The sequence below is a fragment of the Onychostoma macrolepis genome, chromosome 22 (assembly GCF_012432095.1).
Source record: "Onychostoma macrolepis isolate SWU-2019 chromosome 22, ASM1243209v1, whole genome shotgun sequence".
Lineage (NCBI taxonomy): Eukaryota > Metazoa > Chordata > Actinopteri > Cypriniformes > Cyprinidae > Onychostoma > Onychostoma macrolepis.
The window spans coordinates 31903852-31926375 of record NC_081176.1 but is presented as its reverse complement, the minus strand read 5'-3'; the positions used below and the strand labels follow the sequence as shown (position 1 = coordinate 31926375).

At 34.1% G+C, this 22524-nt stretch overlaps 1 protein-coding gene across 1 annotated transcript in view; it reads right to left on the bottom strand.

Moving 5' to 3' along the window:
• Positions 1-259: 259 nt before the first annotated feature.
• The window catches only part of slit1b (slit homolog 1b (Drosophila)), a 58138-nt gene continuing 35873 nt past the window's right edge, over positions 260-22524 (bottom strand). Inside the window, exons 28-39 of the mRNA XM_058759928.1 lie at positions 21739-21902; positions 21535-21659; positions 19924-20018; positions 19710-19849; positions 19532-19628; positions 16382-16519; positions 14602-14830; positions 12744-12874; positions 12516-12670; positions 10018-10318; positions 6691-6902; positions 260-4376 (exon numbers count right to left, since the gene is read on the bottom strand). Coding sequence (XP_058615911.1) covers positions 4132-4376; positions 6691-6902; positions 10018-10318; positions 12516-12670; positions 12744-12874; positions 14602-14830; positions 16382-16519; positions 19532-19628; positions 19710-19849; positions 19924-20018; positions 21535-21659; positions 21739-21902 — 2032 coding nt within the window. The 3' untranslated portion in view covers positions 260-4131. The remainder of the gene's footprint in view (positions 4377-6690; positions 6903-10017; positions 10319-12515; positions 12671-12743; positions 12875-14601; positions 14831-16381; positions 16520-19531; positions 19629-19709; positions 19850-19923; positions 20019-21534; positions 21660-21738; positions 21903-22524) is intronic.

Here is a 22524-nt window from a genome sequence, read left to right as displayed (position 1 = left end):
TAAGACCACCAATTGACAGTGCTTTGTGCTGCGAGACGAAGTGGATGAACTTGACAATCACCATTCTGGATTATGGCGTTCGCTTGACGGTGGCTCTGAATTGTCAAAACACCTCTCAAAATGCTTGCTACGAATGCGTAAAACGCAGAAAATCGAACCCGATCCAAATTTTTTTATAACAAAGTTTCGGAGGCAGTGTTTTCGGAGGCATCTGCTGTGTACAAACATCTGACAGACGTGTGTAAGAGGTCAGATTTACATGCATTCTAAATCATAAATATCTTAAAGACATCTAATAGACGTCTATTTAACATCTGATAGGAAACATCCTATATGTATTGTAGATGAGCAAACACTAAAAAAATACGTCTTGCAGATGTAAATGCAGACGTCAAATACACGTCTCCATGATGTGTGCTATCATGGACCATGGTAACATACCACATGGCTAATACTCATCTTCCAACATTTACCTTTTAAGCAAATCAGTTTTGCAAACCTCACATAACGTTAATTAATATTTATAACCCAATCCATGCCAGCCACAGTTTGACTGCATCCAAAATCACATACTGTATAATTTCACACAAGGTGAAAAACAGTATGTGAACAAGGTAGTGTGTCTGAATTCACAGTATTCATAAATAGCAGTCGAAAAGTATTCTGAAGCGTGCATCTGATGGACACTTTACTATCCCGTGAAGCAACGGGAGAGGATTTGTGAATGACAGCGGAACAAGGCAACTGATACTGGTAGGTCAATGACAACATGAACAATGGATTGCATTCATACTACACACATTTATACCACTCAAAACATACTTTTTAATGATTTTATTTAATATTAGTATGTCTTATTTAATATAAGTATATAAATATCCTTTTTAAGGACTTGTTTAATTAAATTACAAAATAAAAGTAATTGTAATTATTTACAGTTACTAAGAAAAAATGTGTAATTAAATTAGTTACTTATTTTTTTCACACACACTCCCACATACAGATTGAATTGATTTCTTTCATTACAGTGACTGCTCTAAAATATGAAACACCAATGTTTCAGAAGTTTATAACATGGTTCTCTGATAACTCTTATATTTCCTATATGGATTTATGTATATGCTGTATATTAACTGTTTTTTTTTCTAAGGCATTGTTAGATTCCAGTGTTTCCTGTCATAGCTATGCAAAGATTTAATTTCAGAAACAGTAACATAGCTAAACTATTATCATAATTAAACTATTTCTTGTTATGATTTTAAATCTGTATTTAACCTCAGAATGATTTTAAAGTAAGTCTGATTTTGTGGTGGCTGTGCTTCAAAGGGGTCATCGGATGCCCATTTTCCGCAAGTTGGTATGATTCTTTAGGGTATTCTTGAAATGGTCTCAGTGGTCATGAAAAACAACACCCTTTTTACCTTGTCAAAAACAGCTCTGTTCACAGCAACTCGTTTCGCTGCATATCTCTTTACATGCTAATGAGCTCTGCTCACCCCGCCCCTCACTTCTGTGGAAGAGCAAAGGCAATCCAAAATCAAAATGGCTTGATAATTGAGACAGTTTAGGTTTTGGGGGGAATAAAAAAAAAAGGAGTGATTTTTTTATCATTGTAGGGTGGTTGTGACCACACACTGCCAAGACACATTTATATGCAAATTAAGATATTTGGCATCCAATGTCTCCTTTAAAATTAAAATATTATAATCTTAATTCAAGTGATGAAGGATTTCGAAAGTCTGACAGTAATCAGTGTTGAGTACTAGAGTAAGGTTAACCCTGCCTGGTTTACATGTTTGAAAATGATTAACAGTTCAAACATTAGAAATTTAGAAACGTAATCAAAAAGTTACACTACTTATTACATTTTAAATAGGGTAACTTGTAATCTGTAACCTATTACATTTCCAAAGTAACCTTCCCAACACTGGCCGTTGTGTGCTGAGCCTGTTATTGACCAAAGTCAGGGTAGCAGATGTAATTTTTGACAGGAATGCAAACGAGATTGCAAGGGACTAAAGTAGTAGAACAATTTAACTACCGATTGTACAGCTGACAAAAACGTGTTCCCAAAAAAAAAAACTTTCAGTAGGCAAAAACTGAATGAAACCATTGTGAAAGTTTTGAAAATTATGTTATCTTGGATATAGCTATACAGTGCATGCCATTGTAAAGACAGCAAGTCTATCACACACAGCCATGTTTTCGCCTGTAAAATTCAATATGGCATCTAACCCGCCGAAGGTCTCATTTAAACTTCTTTAGAATATTAAAAAAAAAAAAAACTGTTCAGGTTTAGGTTTAATTAAACATTTGATAAATTAAAAAATGATAGAGTGCCATATCGTAAAAGCTTCAAATGTTCTCATATCTTGGCTTGCAGCTCACCTGCCTCTTGCCGCTTTATTAATCACCTTCTCCAACGGCTTGTCAACATTTCATTAGGGTTTGCTGACAAATTTCCCGCGGTTTAGTAGGGAGCCCCTACCGAGTGTTCTGTTCTGTTGTCTTGTCACTTTTATTTTTAAATCGTGTTATTTCTCTTCTCTGCACTAGAAGTGTGCACACACTCTGTTCCTCATTAACACGGACTTCATAATATGTTCCGCCATCTTTCAGTCCGACAGCATCGGTTTGTGTTTGTTACTACACAAATGGCATAGGGAATAAGGGCACACAATATTTCACCTGAAGCTGAGAGGGAAATTTAACCGCTAGTCATTACTGAAGGAGTTTGAATATTAACGCGCTCGACAGAGTTGAGGCAGGCTTAGTTTGTGGTTTACGCGGTTGTTCGTGATAGAAAAAAAGTGCGCGAAATGCGACAGCTAGAAACTATATGATTATGGTTAAATAAGACACATTTAACATAAAAACAAAAAACAAAAAAAAAACGTTTATTTTCGTATTAAACATCACAACATGAATTTTATAACATTTATGACGAGGTTCCAAATGAGAAATTCTATTAATTAAATTAATAATAAACTAATATAAATACACATAGATGTATAAATATAGATGTTAGAATTTATCTAATGTTTTATTTACAGAAGTACATATCAGTTTAAACCTATCAATATGCACGTTTTGTCTTTGTTTTGACATAAGTTGTTGGGAATGGCTACACATTTATAAAATATCAAAAATGTTTGCATAAAATGTATACTTTTCTCTGGTAAATGCAAAAGTTTTGTAAGTGAACGCTAAAGATTCGTGAGTGAACACAAAGAAAACATTATGTGTTTTGAAAGAAAATGCAAAGTTTTTCAAGGAAATGCAATACTTTTGCTAAAGAACACAAATGTTGTACCTTCACTTGTATACTGAAATATGACGTGGGAGAAAAAAAATAAATAAAAAAAAAATATATATATATATACATATATATATATATATTCCAGTGTATTTGTGAGTGAACAACGTTTTTCGGGTGAACGCAATACATATAATTGTTTTTTTTAATTTACAAAGCTATGAGCGAATGCACAAGCAGTGAATTATAATTTTTCCACCCATCTCATATATTGTTTTTTGTTTTTGTTTTTTTCTAGCAGCATGAAGCTCGGTAGAAATCACATAAACAAACTTAAGAAACTAAAACATAGGGTAAAACCAGCTTTTTTTAAGGGGCAAAAACCTTTAATGAAATAAATAGAAACACTTGCAAACACTTACAAGACGACATTAAATGGGGGAAAAAAAGCTTAAACTACTTTGTCAAACAATTCTGTGTAGAAAACAGACTAAAAGGTAAAAAAAATTGTACATCACCAATGTCGGTGTTCAACATACAAAAATAGGCTACTATATGGAAATTAAAAACAGTATATATATTACAATTAAAATTAATGTTAAACAAATATTTTACAATTATATTAAATACTATAAATCCTGTATAACATGCTGTCCGTTAAACTGTACTCTTAAATCTAAGATCCATTGGTTAGATTTTTTGCTTTCGACATTAATAATTCCTCGCCTGACAGCACAAAATACCCATAATTCATCATTCACATGCAAGGGTTATCTTTTCTTAAATAGTTCTTCAAGCTACCTCACAGATGTTACGGTCCACAGATACAAATGCACACTATTTTCTCTTTTAATGTCTTCTGTGATCTCTGACGACTACACACACTTTCCACATCCGCATTCGACCGTCTTTTCGACGTCCTGTGTGAACGAACTTCCATCGTCGCACTCGAAACTGTAGCGTCTGCGTCGTACACTGGTGCCCCCGCAACAGAAGCCCGAATCCGGCCTGCAGCCGCCGAGACACTCCACCCAGGACAGCGGCTGCGTGCTGCGACACTGGACCTCGCCGCGCCGCATGCGATGGAAGTCCCGTACCAACTCGCCCTGACACGGAGCCACTGGAGGCAAAAAATACAGTCAGACAGATTGATATAAAAATGCAAAGACTAAGAAAATATATTACATTTGTTGTTATTAACAACAACATGAAGTGCATTAAACATTACATTACATAAAGGTTTCCTAAACTGGGGTTCATGAAGGAACTGCAGGGGGTTCATAAGTTTAATGAAAAGCTACTAATTAATTAAATCGTAAAAATGTGAAATTAAAATAAATCATTTTAAAATAACAACAATCAAAATAAAACACTTACTAAAAATATATATTTAATTTATTTACCTGCATGTCATGTGATCATAACCAACATCAGAGAACTGTGCGTGAATTTGCAAACGTGTTACATAATTATTAATTTATTACCTTAATATCTCAGGGGGGAATTCAAATAAATATATTAGATGAAAGAGACAAAGTTTTGGGAATCCCTGCACTACATGTAAATAAGAAATACTGTGAATGTGCACTTTAATGTGTTTGAAAGAAGAAAAAAAGCCTTCCAAAGACATAGTAATACATGGTTAAATAACCTACTGAGTGATAATTCAAATAAAAATTAATGTGTTCATCAGTAGTTGAAATGTTGAGAAAACATTTCTTAAAACTGATTTTTAAAATGATTTTTGTAAATCCAGTGGTCAAATGCTGTGAGACCTTTCAATTTTCTGTGCAGTTATATCCACCTGACTAATGACTGGTCTTTGTGTGAATGTCAACAAAACTGGAAGACTTTCTGAGTGTATTTACGTGGTAGGCTATATTAAAAAGGAACATTTAAAAGATGAATTAGGGAAAATCAATTAATTATTAATAATTTATTGTTATTGTTTGAATAATATCATGTAATCAATAAAAAAGTAACTGTAGTCTGATTACAAGTACTTTAAAATGTAATTTAATCTAATTACAAGTACTTAATTTTGGGAATCTGATTACATAATCCAGATTACATGTAATCAGTCAGTGGCATGCACAGACCTCTGGAGGGGCAGGGGAAAAGGGGGGGTGGTTTGTATGGGTTTGGTCCCCCTCAGCTAGGGGGTGGGCAATATGGCAAAAATATCACGATTTTTTTTTTAGAAATATCACGATTCACAATATTATCACAATTCTTTGTCATGTTGGATTTTCTATTTTCCAAGTTGTTTGAGCAGTACAGCCAGACTAATTTCCCTATTATAAAGACAAAGCCTTTCAAGGTAACAAAATATAAAAAAGTATGGCGGATATTTAGGCCAAAGTAGGTGAAGATAAAAATCGTTGTCATTATTTTATCTTTGTTATTAAAAAATGAGAGCAAAGATGATGTTGAGTGATGTTTCTCTTTGTGTTTAGTGTTTTATTAACATTAAAGGAATAATTCACCCCAAAATTAAAATAGGCTAGTGTTTGATTTTTATACCTTCATTTACTCACTCAAAAGTTGTTTTAAACCTGAACGAGTTTCTTCTGCTGAAAATAAATGCTATTTTGAAGAATGTGGAAAACCAAACAGTTCCTGGTCTACAGTGACTTCCATAGTATTTTTTTCCCTACTGTTAGTCAATGTGAACCAGCAACTGTTTGGTTACCCACATTCTTCAAAATATCTTCTTTTGTGTTCAGCGCAAGAAAGAAATTAATACAGGTTTGGGACAACATGTGAGTGAGTAAATAATGACAAAATTAAAATTTTACGGTGAACTGTCCCTTTAATTACAGTCGGCAGCATCTTTAGTAGTACTACTAAATTAGTACTGTCCCTTTAAGACCTGCACGCATCTAATATACAAGCACGCATGTGTTTCTCTCAGCTGTTTACCTTCATTTTACACATAACCAACTGAGTCTATACATAAACCTGGTGTGTTTTGACAGTATTAGCACAAAACATAACTTAGTTCAGTAATCAGGCACTGTTTGACGGGCTTTTTGGAGCACGCGCTTTGGGTGTATGTGCTCAGAAAAGGCGCTCGTCAGAACAGCACACGAATGAAATGTTTAACCAGTAAGTCTTTGAAGCAGATGCAGATAATGTACTTTTGGTGACTGCGAATAAGTGCAGTGTCCCGTGAGAGTAACTCCACCGCTGAGTTAACACTGTACGTGGCGTTGTACAGAGACGGCGGCGCCAGAACTGCTGATAGAATGCGCGCTGAAGTACGATACTACGATATTTCTTCAAAAAAGCAAATCGTGGAGACATTTTTATAGTCCACGATCAAAAATCGTCATATCGAACACCCCTACTCTCGGCAGAAATCGCAGGTTATGGTTATATGGTTATTATATGGTTTATAATAATCGTTTGTGGTGTAAATGAGCATGGTTTACCTGTGTCGCAAAGCTGGCCGCTGTAGCCGCTGTCGCAAATGCACTGCGCCTGTCCCGTGGGTGATTCCACGCAGAAGCCGTGCTGGCATGAGAGCGCCGCACAGGGGCCGGGGGACTCGTCCTCTTGAGCGCACAGGGGTCCGTGGAAACCGTCCACACACTCGCAGCGGTACGACTGCAGGTCCACCGGGACACAGGTGCCGTGAACACACCTTACAGCAAGAGAGAGGACACTCGGGTTTAGACCAGGGACCAGATTTAAGCTGAGCTGATAAAATGTAAAAACTGTAACTTGAATGCAATGTAAGTCGCTTTGGATAAAAGCGTCTGCTAAATGCATAAATGTAAATGTAAATGTAAATTTACTAAACGGGGCCAATTAGCATGAGAGCGCAATGCCAAAAAAATTGCCTAAATCTACTAAAAACACAGGCACTAAATGGGTTAAGACACTTTTTTGACTGATAAATAATGGCACAAATAGCAGTAAATTAACGCAAACCTTAGTAAAACATGTTGTGTGATTCTGTTCCCATAAATTTTGTGTCTGAAAATGAAACTCCTACAAATGCGTATAAACAAATAAGATCAGTTGCAAAAAATTACTGTTTCTCAGCGCGTCTTTAGTAAATCCTGACAGTAGATTTTTAACGTCAAAAGACGGTTTGCATTGGCACAAGCTGTTAGTAAATCTGGCCTTATGATTATAAACTGCCTAAATAGGAGTTGTCGGTACAACAGTGATTTATATCATATTAATGGAATAGTTCACACAAGTTAACTGGATAGTACTGTTTTTATATTACAAAATTAAATTACTACACGAAAGTAGGCATAGCCCAAATAGTTGAAATAATCACATTATGCTTTTATTTCAAATATCCTTGTGGTAATTCCTATTAAATAGTTTTATATATAATAGAAAATGTGTTTTCATATTTCAGCTTGTGTAAAATGTAATTTTTTTATGTAAGAAATTATTTTACTTACTGTATATGTTTCTATAAAAATTATTAACATGTTTGTTTGTTTTTTAATTAAAACATTCAATTGACTTTACCACATGGTTATTTAATGTAAAGGCCTAATGTAATTTTTTTAATTAAATAATATTACAGATATTTTAGAATATAGATGTATTGGAATGTTTTATATTTGAATAAAATTCAAACTAAAAGAATTTCAAATCACATGAGCCAATATTTTATTCACAATAGAACATAACATAACAAATGTTTAAACTGAGAAATTTTACAATTTTATCCACTAAATGAGCTCATTTCAAATTTGATGCCTGCTACAGATAGTTGGGACGGGGGCATGTTTACCATAGTGTAGCATCTCCTCTTCTTTTCAAAACAGTTTGAAGATGTCTGGGCATCGAGGTTATGAGTTTCTGGAGTTTGTTGGAATTTGGTCCAATTCTTGCCTGATATAGGTTTCCAGCTGCTGAAGAGTTTGTGGTCGTCTTTGACGTATTTTTCGTTTAATGATGCGCCAAATGTTCTCTGTAGGTGAAAGATCTGGACTGCAGGCAGGCCAATTCAGCACCCAGACTCTTCTACTACGAAGCCATGCTGTTGTAATAGCTGCAGTATGTAGTTTTGCATTGTCCTGCTGAAATACACAAGGCCTTCTCTGAAATAGACGTCATCTGGAGGGGAGCATATGTTGCTCTAAAACCTTTATATACCTTTCAGAATTCATAGTGCATTCCAAAACATACAAGCTGCCCAGACCGTATGCACTTATGCACGATATCCGTGATTTCCAACAAGAATGTCAAATTTGGACTCATCTGACCATAGAACACTTTTCCACTTTGAAACAGTCCATTTTAAATGAGCCTTGGCCCACAGGACACGACGGTGCTTCTGGATCATGTTCACATATGGCTTCCTTTTTGCATGATAGAGCTTTAGTTGGCATCTTCAGATGACACGGCGGATTGTGTTTACCGACAGTGGTTTCTGAAAGTATTCCTGGGCCCATTTAGTAATGTCAATGACAGAATCATGCCGATGAGTGATGCAGTGTCGTCTGAGGGCCCGAAGACCACGGCATCCAATAAAGTTCTTCGGTCTTGTCCCTTACGCACAGAGAGTTCTCCAGTTTCTCTGAATCTTTTGATGATGTTATGCACTGTAGATGATGAGATTTGCAAAGCCTTTGCAATTTGACGTTGAGGAACATTGTTTTTAAAGTATTCCACAATCTTTTTACGCACTCTTTCACAGATTGGAGAGCCTCTGCCCATCTTTACTTCTGAGAGACTCTAGCTATAAAAAGGATGTCTTAGAGAGCCAATCATGTTACAGATCTGATGCTTTTTGAGCCCTTTGTTGCTTCCGTACCAACTTTTTTGAGACCTGTAGCAGGCATCAAATTTGAAATGAGCTCATTTAGTGGATAAAAGCGTAAAAGTTATCCGATTAAACATTTACTATGTTCTATTGTGAATAAAATATTGGCTCATGTGATTTGAAAGTCTTTTAGCTTTCATTTTATTCAAATTTAAAAAACGTCCCAACATTTCCGGAATTCGGGTTGTATATAAATAATATGTATATATCATAAAATTAAATCATTTACTGTAAATAGAAACATTCAGCTGGCATTACCACATGTTATATAAAAGCATAATATATAAAATAGAAAAAATATTATTTATATATTTATCTTATATATAAGATTTGTATTTTATCTATAAAATATTTTTATATATTTCTATTTAAAAACATTTTACATATTATATAATAAACATTTTTAATATTTGAAATTAAATATTTGATGTTACATTAATATATTTAAAATCTAATATATTTTATATTAGGCTTTCGTATTAAATAACCTTAAGAAATTAAATGTGAAACTATTATATGTGACCCTGGAGCACAAAATCAGTCATAAGTAGCACGGGGATATTTGCAGCAATAGCCAACAATACATTGTATGGGTCAAAATTATAGATTTTTCTTTTATGCCAAAAATCATTAGGATATTAAGTAAAGATCATCTTCCTTGAAGATAATCTCCTACTGTAAATATATCAAAACTTAATTTTTGTTTAGTAATATGCATTGCTAAGGACTTTATATGGACAACTTTAAAGGCGATTTTCTCAATATTTTTATTTTTTTGCAGCCTCAGATTCCAGATTTTCAAATAGTTGTATCTCAGCCAAATATTGTCCTATTCTAACAAATTCATCAATGGCAAGCTTATTTATTCAGCTTTCAGATGATGTATAAATCTCAATTTCAGAAAATTGACCCTTATGACTGGTTTTGTGGTGCAGGGTCACATTTTCTTCTCTTTTAAACGCACTTGTTTTTCTGGCAGGGGTTGGTGGCGGCTGCCTGCAGGGCCTGATCGCAGTGCGGGCCACCCCATTCCGGCTGACAGCGGCACACGGGCCCGGCGGCGGAGTCCAGCTGACACAATCCGTTCACGCAGCGCAGCTCCTGACAGGCCTGGCAGCCCGGCACCACTCCCGGCTTCATCTGCGTGTGCGTGAAGTCCTGCAGCTCGTTATTGATGTACAGGTTTCGTATGCAGCCCTGAAAACTGGAGCCGTTGAGAGACGGCCACTGGTTCAAAGACAGCAACTGCGCATTTTCAGGCATTCCTGATGGATAAAACACGCATTTAGAGATACACTAAAAAAAAAAAAAAAAAAAGATTTTACAACACTGTTCAGTTTATTTTTAAAAAAACTTTCATTTAACACCATTATGTTAGGTTTCCCATTTAAACAATTACATTGTGTTAAACGGATTTGAAACTAGGGGTGTGCGAAATATATCGTCTGCGATAATATCGTAAATGTTGTTTTAACGATGTGCGATTTGACATTATCGAGTATTTTGCAACAACCATTCAAAACACACCTACAGAGCGCACGCATACATTACGTGATGAAGTCTAGATTAGTGCGCGTGCGCATTTAGAGTGTGTTCTTTCACTGCATGATTCAATCTATTAAAATACATTTAGAATGATCACAAAAGATCACAAATTCAAGACATGGTGGCAGAAAATATATATATATACCACTTCATATAGTTAATCAATTTCAAACGAAGAGTGATTTTCTCCAAAAATGATTACAATGTGATATTGATTTTTTATATTTCCTGTTTATTTTCCGGTATTTTGACAACAAAAAATAATTCCAAACACAGCCACAGCACTGTTTTGCATCTCTAAGCAACATGTGTTTCGTTCCTGAATGAATCAACCAACCGTTTAAATGATTCGGTTCAATTGCAATGACTCGCTTATTAACAGTGACTTGCTGCCACCTACTGGTGGTTTTAATTTCACATTCGGAGCATCTTTTATTATTTAAATAATTTCAAATATCAGTATTCAACGTTTTATGCATTTGTAATTGCATTCATGTCCTGCATGTGTAAATACATCTAAATGCCACTTCAGATGCAGCTTCTGTGTTTCCTCTGCATTGCAAAGATTCATTTTGTTGATACTGATTTCATAATTCACTGATTAAATGTAAGAATTTGACTCAAAAGATAATGGACACTTTTAGGGGGGGAAAAAAAGTTAAAAAAAATAAAGGTAAAAATGCCCATAAAATGTAAAAATCAGTTTAAACGTATTGGAAAATATTATTTTCTATAAGTGTGAACTGACCACCACACTGAATATGAAGAATATCAAAAACTTTAGGAGTCAGCTGTCCACGGTAGTCCTTGAGATACCAGCACAATAACACACTCCGCAAAATATCGTCTAATTATCATTATCGATAAAACCCAGAAAATATCAAGATATTATTTTTTGTCAATATCGCACACCCTACTTGAAACAGTTGCATTTGGCTAAGACATTTGAAGAAGACATCGGGGCTGTTACCAAGCAAATGAAATCAGTATCAATCAAATTCACCTTTGCAATGCAGAGGAAACACAAAAGCTGCATCTGAAGTGGCATTTAGATGTTTTTACACACTACTCTTTAGTGCAGAACATGAATGCATTTAACCTGCAATTACAAATGCATAAATGTTTTGAAACATAACATTTTTGCAATTATTTAAATAATAAAAGATACTCTGAGTGTGAAATTAAAACTGCCAGTAGTTGACAGCAAGTCACTGTAAATAAGTGAGTCATTGCGATTGAACTGAATCATTTAAACAGTTGATTCATTCAGGAACAAAAACACCGTCACGTTGCTCAGAGACGCAAAACAGTGCTGTGGCTGTGTTTGGAATTATTTTTGTTGTCGAAATAGCACAAAAGCAGGAAATATGGTGTGTGTCTAAAACTTAAGTCCCTTAATTATAACTTCTTGTTTATTGAACTGTTGTAAAAATTCAATATTACATTTGTAATCATGGTAATTTTTGGAGAAAAAAACGGCACTCTCTGTGTGATATTGATTAACTATATGAAATTATATAAATATAAAAATTTTCTGTCCCCATATCTTAAATTTTGTGATCATTGTAAATGTATTTTAATAGACAGAATCATGCAGTGAAAGAATGCACTCTAAACGCGCATGCACAGTTTAAGTCTAGACTTCACGTAATGAATGCGTGCGCTCTGTAGGTGTGTTTTGAAAGGTTTTTGCGAAATACTCAATAATGTCAAATCGCACATCGTTAAAACAACAATTACGATATTATCGCAGACGATATTGCACACCCCTAATTGCATGTTTTTGTTTTTTATGAGTTGGGGCTACACATATTTATTGGATGGAAATCCTTCCCTCAATTAAAATGAGTTCATCCAATTAATTATTTTTTGCAGTCAAATAGGATCACTATTCACAGTTGAAGGTGGAAAATTTACCGCCGACGTATAGCGGGGCATCTCTGGTGAGGGGCTGGACGTGTCCCAAGCTGTCAAGAGTGGTAGGAAGCCCTCCGTCCACAGAGAGGTTGACCATCCGGTCATAAGTCACCAGCTCGACGGTGTGAAAGCGTCCGTCGTTCACTGTCTCCGAGCTGTGGAAACAAGCAGTGAATTACAGCAGGTGTATTGACATGTTAAATGTGGAGCGTGATCTTTAATGTAAACCTGTAAATGGTGCTTCCTGGCTGATTTCCTGCGTCGTAGGTCACTTTAACACGGCCGTCGTGTAACTCTACTGCGATGTGGTCGTCGACGCCATTGTAGAGAAGAATCCCATTGTCTTCTGCTGTGGAGACCTGAGAGAAAGAGTCCAAACACAAGAGTACTGCTCAAATGTTTGAGGTTTCTTTACATATTTGACATTATGCTCAACCGAGGCTGCATTTATTTGATCAAAAACACATTAAAAAAAACTGTAAAATTCTGAAATATTATTATTATTATAACTGTTTTCTATGTGAATATCTGTTAAACTGTAATTTATTTCTGTGATCAAAGCTGAATTTTCAGCATCATTACTCCAGTCTTCACTGTCACGTGATCCTTCGGAAATCATTCTAATATGCTGATTTGCTGCTCAAAAAATATTTCCGATTATTATCAAGATTCAACCGTTGTGCTACTAAGAATTTTTTGTACCATAATAATTTTTTTTCAGGATAATTCAATGAAAGTTAAAAAGATTTAATTGGAAATAGAAATCTTTTGTAACACTATAAATGTCTTTTGACTGTCATTTTTGATCAATTTAATGCATCCTTTTTAAAAAACAAAAAATGCAATTTCTTAAAAAAAAAAACCTATGACGACAGTGTTTAAATATTTATATTCCTAGATATTTCTAAACATTTATACAAAATATATATGTATTTATATATTATCTCTGTATTAAGAAAAGCTAACTTAAAATCTTGTTACTTAAAAAGTTATTTAAATTGTATTATATTAAATATTTGCTTTTTATTATGTATTTATAATTTCTTTTTTATTTATTTATATTTGCTTAAATATGTACTACATTACATTACATATTTACTACATTTACTAACCATGCTGTACAAATGTATATTTTAGTGGCTAATAATATGCAATTAATAGTAATAAAATTCGTAATTTTATTTGTTTGTTATAAATGCCTTTACTGTCACTTCTGATCAATTTAATGCATCCTTGCTCAATTTCTTTCCAGAAAAAACAAACAAACTTATGAATAATAGTGTCTAAATATTTTATATAAAATGTATTTACATGTTAAGTATATAATATATATTAAATGTTACTTATGTTACTTAAATATATAAATATAAAATGTTACTTAAATTAAAAAATATTTTATATTAAATATTTTTCTTTACATTAACCATGTGGTGCTAATATATACCAGTGGTTAATAATTGATTGATTTCCATAACCATAATAATGTAATGCAGCTGTAAATGAGAGTGTTTCGTATGTCTTGTGTGTTTCACTGTATGCTTTGTATTGCATCCTTAAATCTAAAAATAGCAGAAACATAAAAATATGACAATTACTCTGACATATGGCTGTTAAAATTACATTTACATTTACTCATTCAGCAGATGTTTCATGTGCCAAGGTCAGAGAAAATGAATCCAAAGCATATGCTTGGACCGAAATTATTTAATTATGGAGCTGTTTTAGCTTTATATTTTGGGCATATGGTGAAGGTCTCTGTCTCTCTCGCATTATCATAAATTAAACATTAATACGCATGTTTGTGTGGTTTAATGTGAGTAATAGTTCACAAATATGCTGCCACATGTGGAAAAAAAATTATAGATAGGCTACAGTAAATATCTCTTATATATCTCTTTTAATATGTATAAGTGATAATATAATTATATATAAGCATATATTTACTTATTTGTATATATTTGCAATATTTATTTATTAACATATATTTACAATTTTATTTATTTACTTATTTGTGTCATTTACACAGCACGTTTACTTTTACACAAACAGCGGTTAACTGGTTTCTTTCCTGCAGAACGGACCGCACCTGTAGCGTGATGTTGGTCTGCGGCCGGTTCTTGACGTCGTTGAGCAGAAGGTACGAGTCTCTGTCGATGAAGTTGACGCTGAGCAGTTTTTCGCAGCGCGGCCCGCCGAACCCCGGCAGACACTGACAGGCTGCAGTACCGGTGCTCTCCACACAGGGGGCGCCGTTCTCACAGAGCAGCTGCTCGCAGCCCTCCGGAGCCAAGAGAGACACTTCACACAGACGACCGCTGCCACCAAACAACACGCCATCATAAACCACTGCATAAAATACTGTACAAATCACGCTACAGATGACGAACAAGAGTGTCCGTAATAAAGAAAAAGACAGATCTTGTTTTTAAAAAAAGGGCCTCTAACACTAGCTTGCTCTATTCTTTTTCTATTCTATCTGTTTTCTTTTTATTTATTATATAATTTAAAAACAACCTTGTACTGCGTTAAGGTAACTGAGACTTGTTATAGCACTTGCATACCATTGCTCTTTTGTTGATTTTGATTGCTTCCATTGTCCTCATTTGTAAGTCGCTTTGGATAAAAGCCTCTGCTAAATGACTAAATGTAAAATTAAATGTTAAAACTGTGTTCTGTGTATTAATGTTGGTTTGAAACACTTTTATATGATTGTTAATAAAAGTTTACATTTATATACTCTAACAATGTCATGTAGTGTAACCAATACTTAAAAAGTAATAACATATTTTAGTTAAACCTTCGATACAAGTATTCAAATGTAATAATTTATTTCTTAAAAAGATTTAAATGCATTTTTCAATGTAAAAAGGTATATTTTATAAAATATCATGAATTATTAATTCATCGTTACATTTTTGGGGAGTTGCACCACATGACGTTTTAAAAGCTGAATTAATCTTACTTGTAATAAAAAGGTCAAATTATTATTATTGTTGTTGTTGTTGTGTTTTTCCTGCATGTTTCTACATCTTGGTTGTACCACATGACTTTGATTTAGTGGATGGTTTTACATTAATAATAATAGTTTTTTCATATTTATAGTAACATTAATTAATATTTATAATATTTTATGATATATAATAGAATAATATAAATAATATATAAATTATACCTTCAAATACACCTGTTTTTTAATTCCTATTCATCAATAAATAAAAATCATTTATAATATTTTATTATATCTATATCTATCCATCTATATCTATCTATCTAATCATGTAATATAAATACAATTGATCTAGACATCACATTGAAAATTATATAATATTTTAACAAAATAGAAATCATATTAAAAGATTATAACAAATTATTTAAGCATCTCAAAAATATCAAAATGAAATTTTAATTCAGAAATTAAAACATTTTCATCATTAAGAGGCATATTTAAGTCATCGTATGTATTAACTGGATTTTAATGTATTTTTGAATTAATTAATATAATAAATTAGTGTCATGTTATTGACAGATATTAATAGGCAGGACTACTTAATATTTTTACAGTGAAAAAGAAACATGGATTAACATGAAAATATAGAAACACTGAGAAGATTTTTAACATTATGTTATAATGAAATATTTTATTTCTTAAAAATTCTATTAAATAAGCATTTAAAATAAGAAAAAAAATTGTTCACTGTATCTAAAACATTTTAATGTTACGTTACATTAAATACTTGAAATTATATATAGAATATCACATTAGTATACTTCAAGCTTAATATATTTGATATTAGTCTTACATATTAAATAACCATGACAATGAAATGAAATGAATTTGACTGTAATATGAAGTGGTTTTGACTCACCTGTAGCCCTGAGGACAGATGCATGTGTATCCGGCCACATGATCCACACAGCGTGCTCCGTTCTGACAGTAATGACCCTCACATTCATTATAATCCACACTGCAGTCATCGCCCACAAAACCCAGCGGACAGATGCACCTAAACACAAACACACGCTTTCATTACAGGTCAGAAATCTAATTTACTTCATTATTTGAATGACCTTAAATGCTGCTTTTCAGCTGAAAGGCCTATTCAAACACGACAGCAAATATTTGCCATAAACAGGATCATGAATAGAAACAACATTCCTACGGAGTGACTCAGAAGAGGAGCAAAATTCATCAGGTGAAAGAACAAGTTAGTTGATTTTTTCTTTATCAGAAACACTTTCTACTCCCTTTAAAAGTTGATAAAATGCTAGCCTATTTATTTTATTTTCCTAAATACCATATATATATATATATATATATATATATATATATACAGTGGGGCAAAAAAGTATTTAGTCAGCCACCAATTGTGCAAGTTCTCCCACTTAAAAAGATGAGAGAGGCCTGTAATTTTCATCATAGGTATACCTCAACTATGAGAGACAAAATGAGGAAAACAAATCCAGAAAATCACATTGTAGGATTTTTAAAGAATTTATTTGCAAATTATGGTGGAAAATAAGTATTTGGTCAATAACAAAATTTCATCTCAATACTTTGTTATATACCCTTTGTTGGCAATGACAGAGGTCAAACGTTTTCTGTAAGTCTTCACACACTGTTGCTGGTATTTTGGCCCATTCCTCCATGCAGATCTCCTCTAGAGCAGTAATGTTTTGGGGCTGTCGCTGGGCAACACGGACTTTCAACTCCTCCAAAGATTTTCGATGGGGTTGAGATCTGGAGACTGGCTAGGCCACTCCAGGACCTTGAAATGCTTCTTCACGAAGCCACTCCTTCGTTGCCAGGCGGTGTGTTTGGGATCATTGTCATGCTGAAAGACCCAGCCACGTTTCATCTTCAATGCCCTTGCTGATGGAAGGAGGTTTTCACTCAAAATCTCACGATACATGGCCCCATTCATTCTTTCGTTTACACGGATCAGTCGTCCTGGTCCCTTTGCAGAAAAACAGCCCCAAAGCATGATGTTTCCACCCCATGCTTCACAGTAGGTATGGTGTTCTTTGGATGCAACTCAGCATTCTTTCTCCTCCAAACACGACAAGTTGAGTTTTTACCAAAAAGTTCTATTTTGGTTTCATCTGACCATATGACATTCTCCCAATCCTCTTCTGGATCATCCAAATGCTCTCTAGCAAACTTCAGATGGGCCGGACATGTACTGGCTTAAGCAGGGGACACGTCTGGCACTGCAGGATTTGAGGCCTTTGTTACTTTGGTCCCAGCTCTCTGCAGGTCATTCACTAGGTCCCCGTGTGGTTCTGGGATTTTTGCTCACAGTTCTTGTGATCATTTTGACCCCACGGGTGAGATCTTGCGTTGAGCTCCAGATCGAGGAGATTATCAGTGGTCTTGTATGTCTTCCATTTTCTAATAATTGCTCCCACAGTTGATTTCTTCACACCAAGCTGCTTACCTATTGCAGATTCAGTCTTCCCAGCCTGGTGCAGGTCTACAATTTTGTTTCTGGTGTCCTTTGACAGCTCTTTGGTCTTGGCCATGGTGGAGTTTGGAGTTGGACTGTTTGAGGTTGTGGACAGGTGTCTTTTATACTGATAACGAGTTCAAACAGATGCCATTAATACAGGTAACGAGTGGAGGACAGAGGAGCCTCTTAAAGAAGAAGTTACAGGTCTGTGAGAGCCAGAAATCTTGCTTGTTTGTAGGTGACCAAATACTTATTTTACCGAGGAATTTACCAATTAATTCTTTAAAAATCCTACAATGTGATTTTCTGGATTTTTTTTTCTCATTTTGTCTCTCATAGTTGAGGTATACCTATGATGAAAATCACAGGCCTCTGTCATCTTTTTAAGTGGGAGAACTTGCACAATTGGTGGCTGACTAAATACTTTTTTGCCCCACTGTATATATATATATATATATATATATATACACACACACACACACACACATATTACATTCAAAGGTTTTAAATACATTTTTCAATGTAAAAAGTTAATTATCATTAAGTTTTTGGGGAGGTCGCACCACCTGACATTTTACAGTCATCTAACTAACATTGCTTGTCATAAAAAGGACAAATTATTATTATTATTATTATAAAAATGTTTTAATCTATTATGTGTTTTTTTTCCCTCCAACATACTGGTTGTATCGCATGACTTTGATTAACTGTACTGTACTGTACTGTTTTAAATGCTAATATTAATAAATTTTATATTTGTATTAATATTATTTAATATTTATAATATTTTATGGTGATTAATATGAAAGAAAAATACTTTATATGAATATTATACAACAACTTTATTTTTAAGTAGCATTTTATTTCATATAAATAATATATAAATATATTTATATTTTACTTATATTTTATATAAAATATTTAAACATACACTACCATTCAAAAATTTTGTGTAAGAAAGATTTTTATTTTTAGAAATTAATTCTTTATAATAAATTGATCAAAAGGGACAGTAAAGACTTTTATAATATTATCAAATATTTCTATTTAAAATAAATTCTGTTCTTTTGAAATTTCTATTCGTCAAAGAATCCTGAAAAAAATGAAGCAGCACAATTAATTGTTTTTATATTTATATGAATATTATTTTATATAAATATAAAACATTTTATTATTTTATATTTATACAGTTTTAGGCGATTAATGCATCCAAAATAAAAGTTTTGTTTACATAATATATGTGTGTGTACTGTGTATATTTATTATGTATATATAAATACACACACATGCATGTATATATTTAAGAAAAATGTTACGTTTATATATCAAATATATTTATATATGATATTAATTATATGAATATAAATATATATACATGTAAACATTTTCAAAATATATGCTGTAATACATAAAAATATACACAGTACACATACATATATTATGTAAACAAAAACTTTTATTTTGGATGCGATTAATCGCGATTAATCATTTGACAGCACTAATTTTATATGAAGTGTTTTCTCAATCATTTTTATAACAAGCATCTCATGATTAGTGTCTTGTGCTCACTTGGGTCCCGTGACGGTGGGTATGCAGGTGGATTCGCGATGACAGGGATTCTGACCCGGATAACACAGATCCTCCTCGTACACCTCACACTTTTGGCCTGTAACGCATATTAACCCTTCCTTCACCAATCAGAGCAGAAGAACACAGCATAAACCAGCCGGCCCACACTAACACTGACCTGAGAAGGGCTGCGGACAGACGCAGCTGTAGTTTCCCACTCCGTCCACACAGATGGTGCCATTCTCACACTTGTTCTCCACACAATCATCCACATCCACCTCACAGAACTGCCCCGCGAAGCCCACGGGACACCAGCAGCTGGAGACACACAGAGAGTCAGACACTGCTACTGTTTCTAGTTTTAAACTGCAGTGAGGTGTGTGTGTTCGCACCTGAAGCCTTTTCTAGCCTCGTCGCTGTAGCAGCTTCCTCCGTTCACACATGGATCGCCTTCACAAGCGCTGACAGATAGCTCACAGTTTCTCCCCTAGAAACACCAGCAGAGAGGCTTTCAAACCAATGCTCTTCCAAAACATCAAGATTCACTGACAGAAGCTGTGGCATCCCTGCAGAAAATCATTCTCCGATGTATTTCGAAACGAGCACAAACAGTGTTTACTGTATGTTTATAGAAGAACCTTTCTGTTTCACAAAAGGTTCATTGTGGCGAAGGAAGGTTCTTCAGATTATAAAAAGGTAAGAAAGAGACGGTTCTTTAAAGAACCTTTGACTGAATGGTTCTTTGTGGAACCAAAAATTGTTCTTCTACGGCATCGCTTGAAGAAGTTTTTAAGCACCTTTATTTTTAAGAGTGCAATGTTCCTGAGGGTCAGGTTTACTGGCTGTATGCGGTCAAAATTAAAATAAATAACAGATAAGATAAGATAAGATAAGATAAGATAAGATAAGATAAGATAAGATAAGATAAAATAAAAAGATGACAAACTAAAAAAAAACTTGTCTTTATTTTACTTAAGTTAAAGTACTAAAATGACTAAAACTGAAATAAAAATAAATAAAAGTTGAAGAGAAAGATTAAATTTTGTTTTAATAAAAATTACAAAAGCACATATCCAAATCACAACTACTTCAGCTAGAATAAAATGAAAACTAAACATGTGAATATGATTCACATCCAAAATAAAGTTATTATTTACATAATATGTGTGAACTTTGTAAATTTATTATGTATATATAAATTCACACACATGCATGTATATTTAAAAAAATATTTACATGCATATATATATATATATATATATATATATATATGAATCGTTCTCAATAAAACAAGTGTTAAACTAATGTAGATTTTTACCATTTTAATGTTCATTCCGCTAAAATGTCTTTTTAGCGGACATACGTAAATTCGTAAATTCACTTTAAACTTAAGTGAAAACACTTTAAAGTGCAAATGAAAATTTGCTAAAAGTTCATCCGAGATGTAGATGAGTCTGTTTCTTCACTGGCACCCATTCACTCATTCATCCTTTGACGGCATCCATTCACAATGAGAATGAGAGTGCAAACAGCTGCTAGAAACAACACAATATTAGTTTAGAGCTGTTTAGGCTTGTAAACGGTGTTTGATCTGTGCAGATTACTCTCCTGATTCAGAACAGACCACTTTTTCAATGGAGAAACCAGTATTATGGATTATGGACTCGTGTTTTAGCTGGAAGCAATGGTTTAAAGACACAAACGCACAGCTTTTCTCTTCACAAGACATTAACTGATGGACTGGAGTGGTGTGGATTATTGTGATGTTTTTATCAGCTGATTGGACTCTCATTCTGACGGCACCCATTCACATCCATTGGTGAGCAAGTGATGCAATGCTACATTTCTCCAAATCTAATGAAGAAACAAACTCATCTAAATCTCAGATGACCTGAGGGTGAGTACATTTTCATCAAATATTCATTTTAGGGTGAAGTATTTCTTTAAGTGTGCTGCAGTTAAATCATGACGTATTGAAGCAGTAACGTGTTTCTGCTCAGGACCTTGTATCCCTGCGGGCAGCTGCACTTGTACTGGTGCACCGGGTCGCTGTGGCACCGGCCATGATTCTGGCAGGGGTTTGACGAACACAGGCTGCATTTCTCCGACACGGACGGATCCACAGGACCTGAGGGAGAGCAGGTGCTCCAGCTGAATCCTGATAGAAATGGTCTTTTCTCTCTGAGACGGCGATCTCTGTCACGCACCTGTGCACTGGAAGGAGTTTCCCGGCGTGGTGAGCAGCAGCTTGCCCTCCATGCCCTGCGGCCCGGTGCAGCGGGCAATCCCGGGCTCCTTGTACCCGCTCTTCACCCAGTCAGAGAGCCAGCGCAGGCGGCAGTCGCAGTACAGCGGGTTCGCTCCGATCGCCCTGGAGAAACACACAGAAGCAGCGAGGAGCAATGAACACCATCAGTCTCTGTTCGATAGTAAATTCATGCATTCATGTCCTGTGTGAAATGAAAATTCAACATATTAGCAGCTGTAAAAGTGCAAACCATTGCAACATTTCAATTTATGTCCATTTATTTATACTTTTTATTATTTGTTCACTGTAATCCATTTTAAAATACATTTTATGTTTCCTTCATCATAAAGTTTTTATAAACATTTTTGGTCCATTTTAAAAATTTTAAAGCCATTTTACAACAAAGCTAATTTTGGATTATTTTTACTACTACTACTACTACTACTACTACTAATAATAATAATAATAATAATTTACAAACTGCAGTGAAAAAAATATTTTACTCTCGTCAGGTGAAACTTTAAACAACAACAAAAGCAAAAATAATAATTGTCATAATACTCATAATAGATAATGATCATAATAATATTAATGTATATAATATGATATTAGAATATTATATTATTGATTATATATGGCATATCAACCACAACAATATTATTATTATTATTAACAATGATATTATGATAAAAATATCAATCACAATTACATATTCCCATAACACGTGTAATACATCAATATGTTT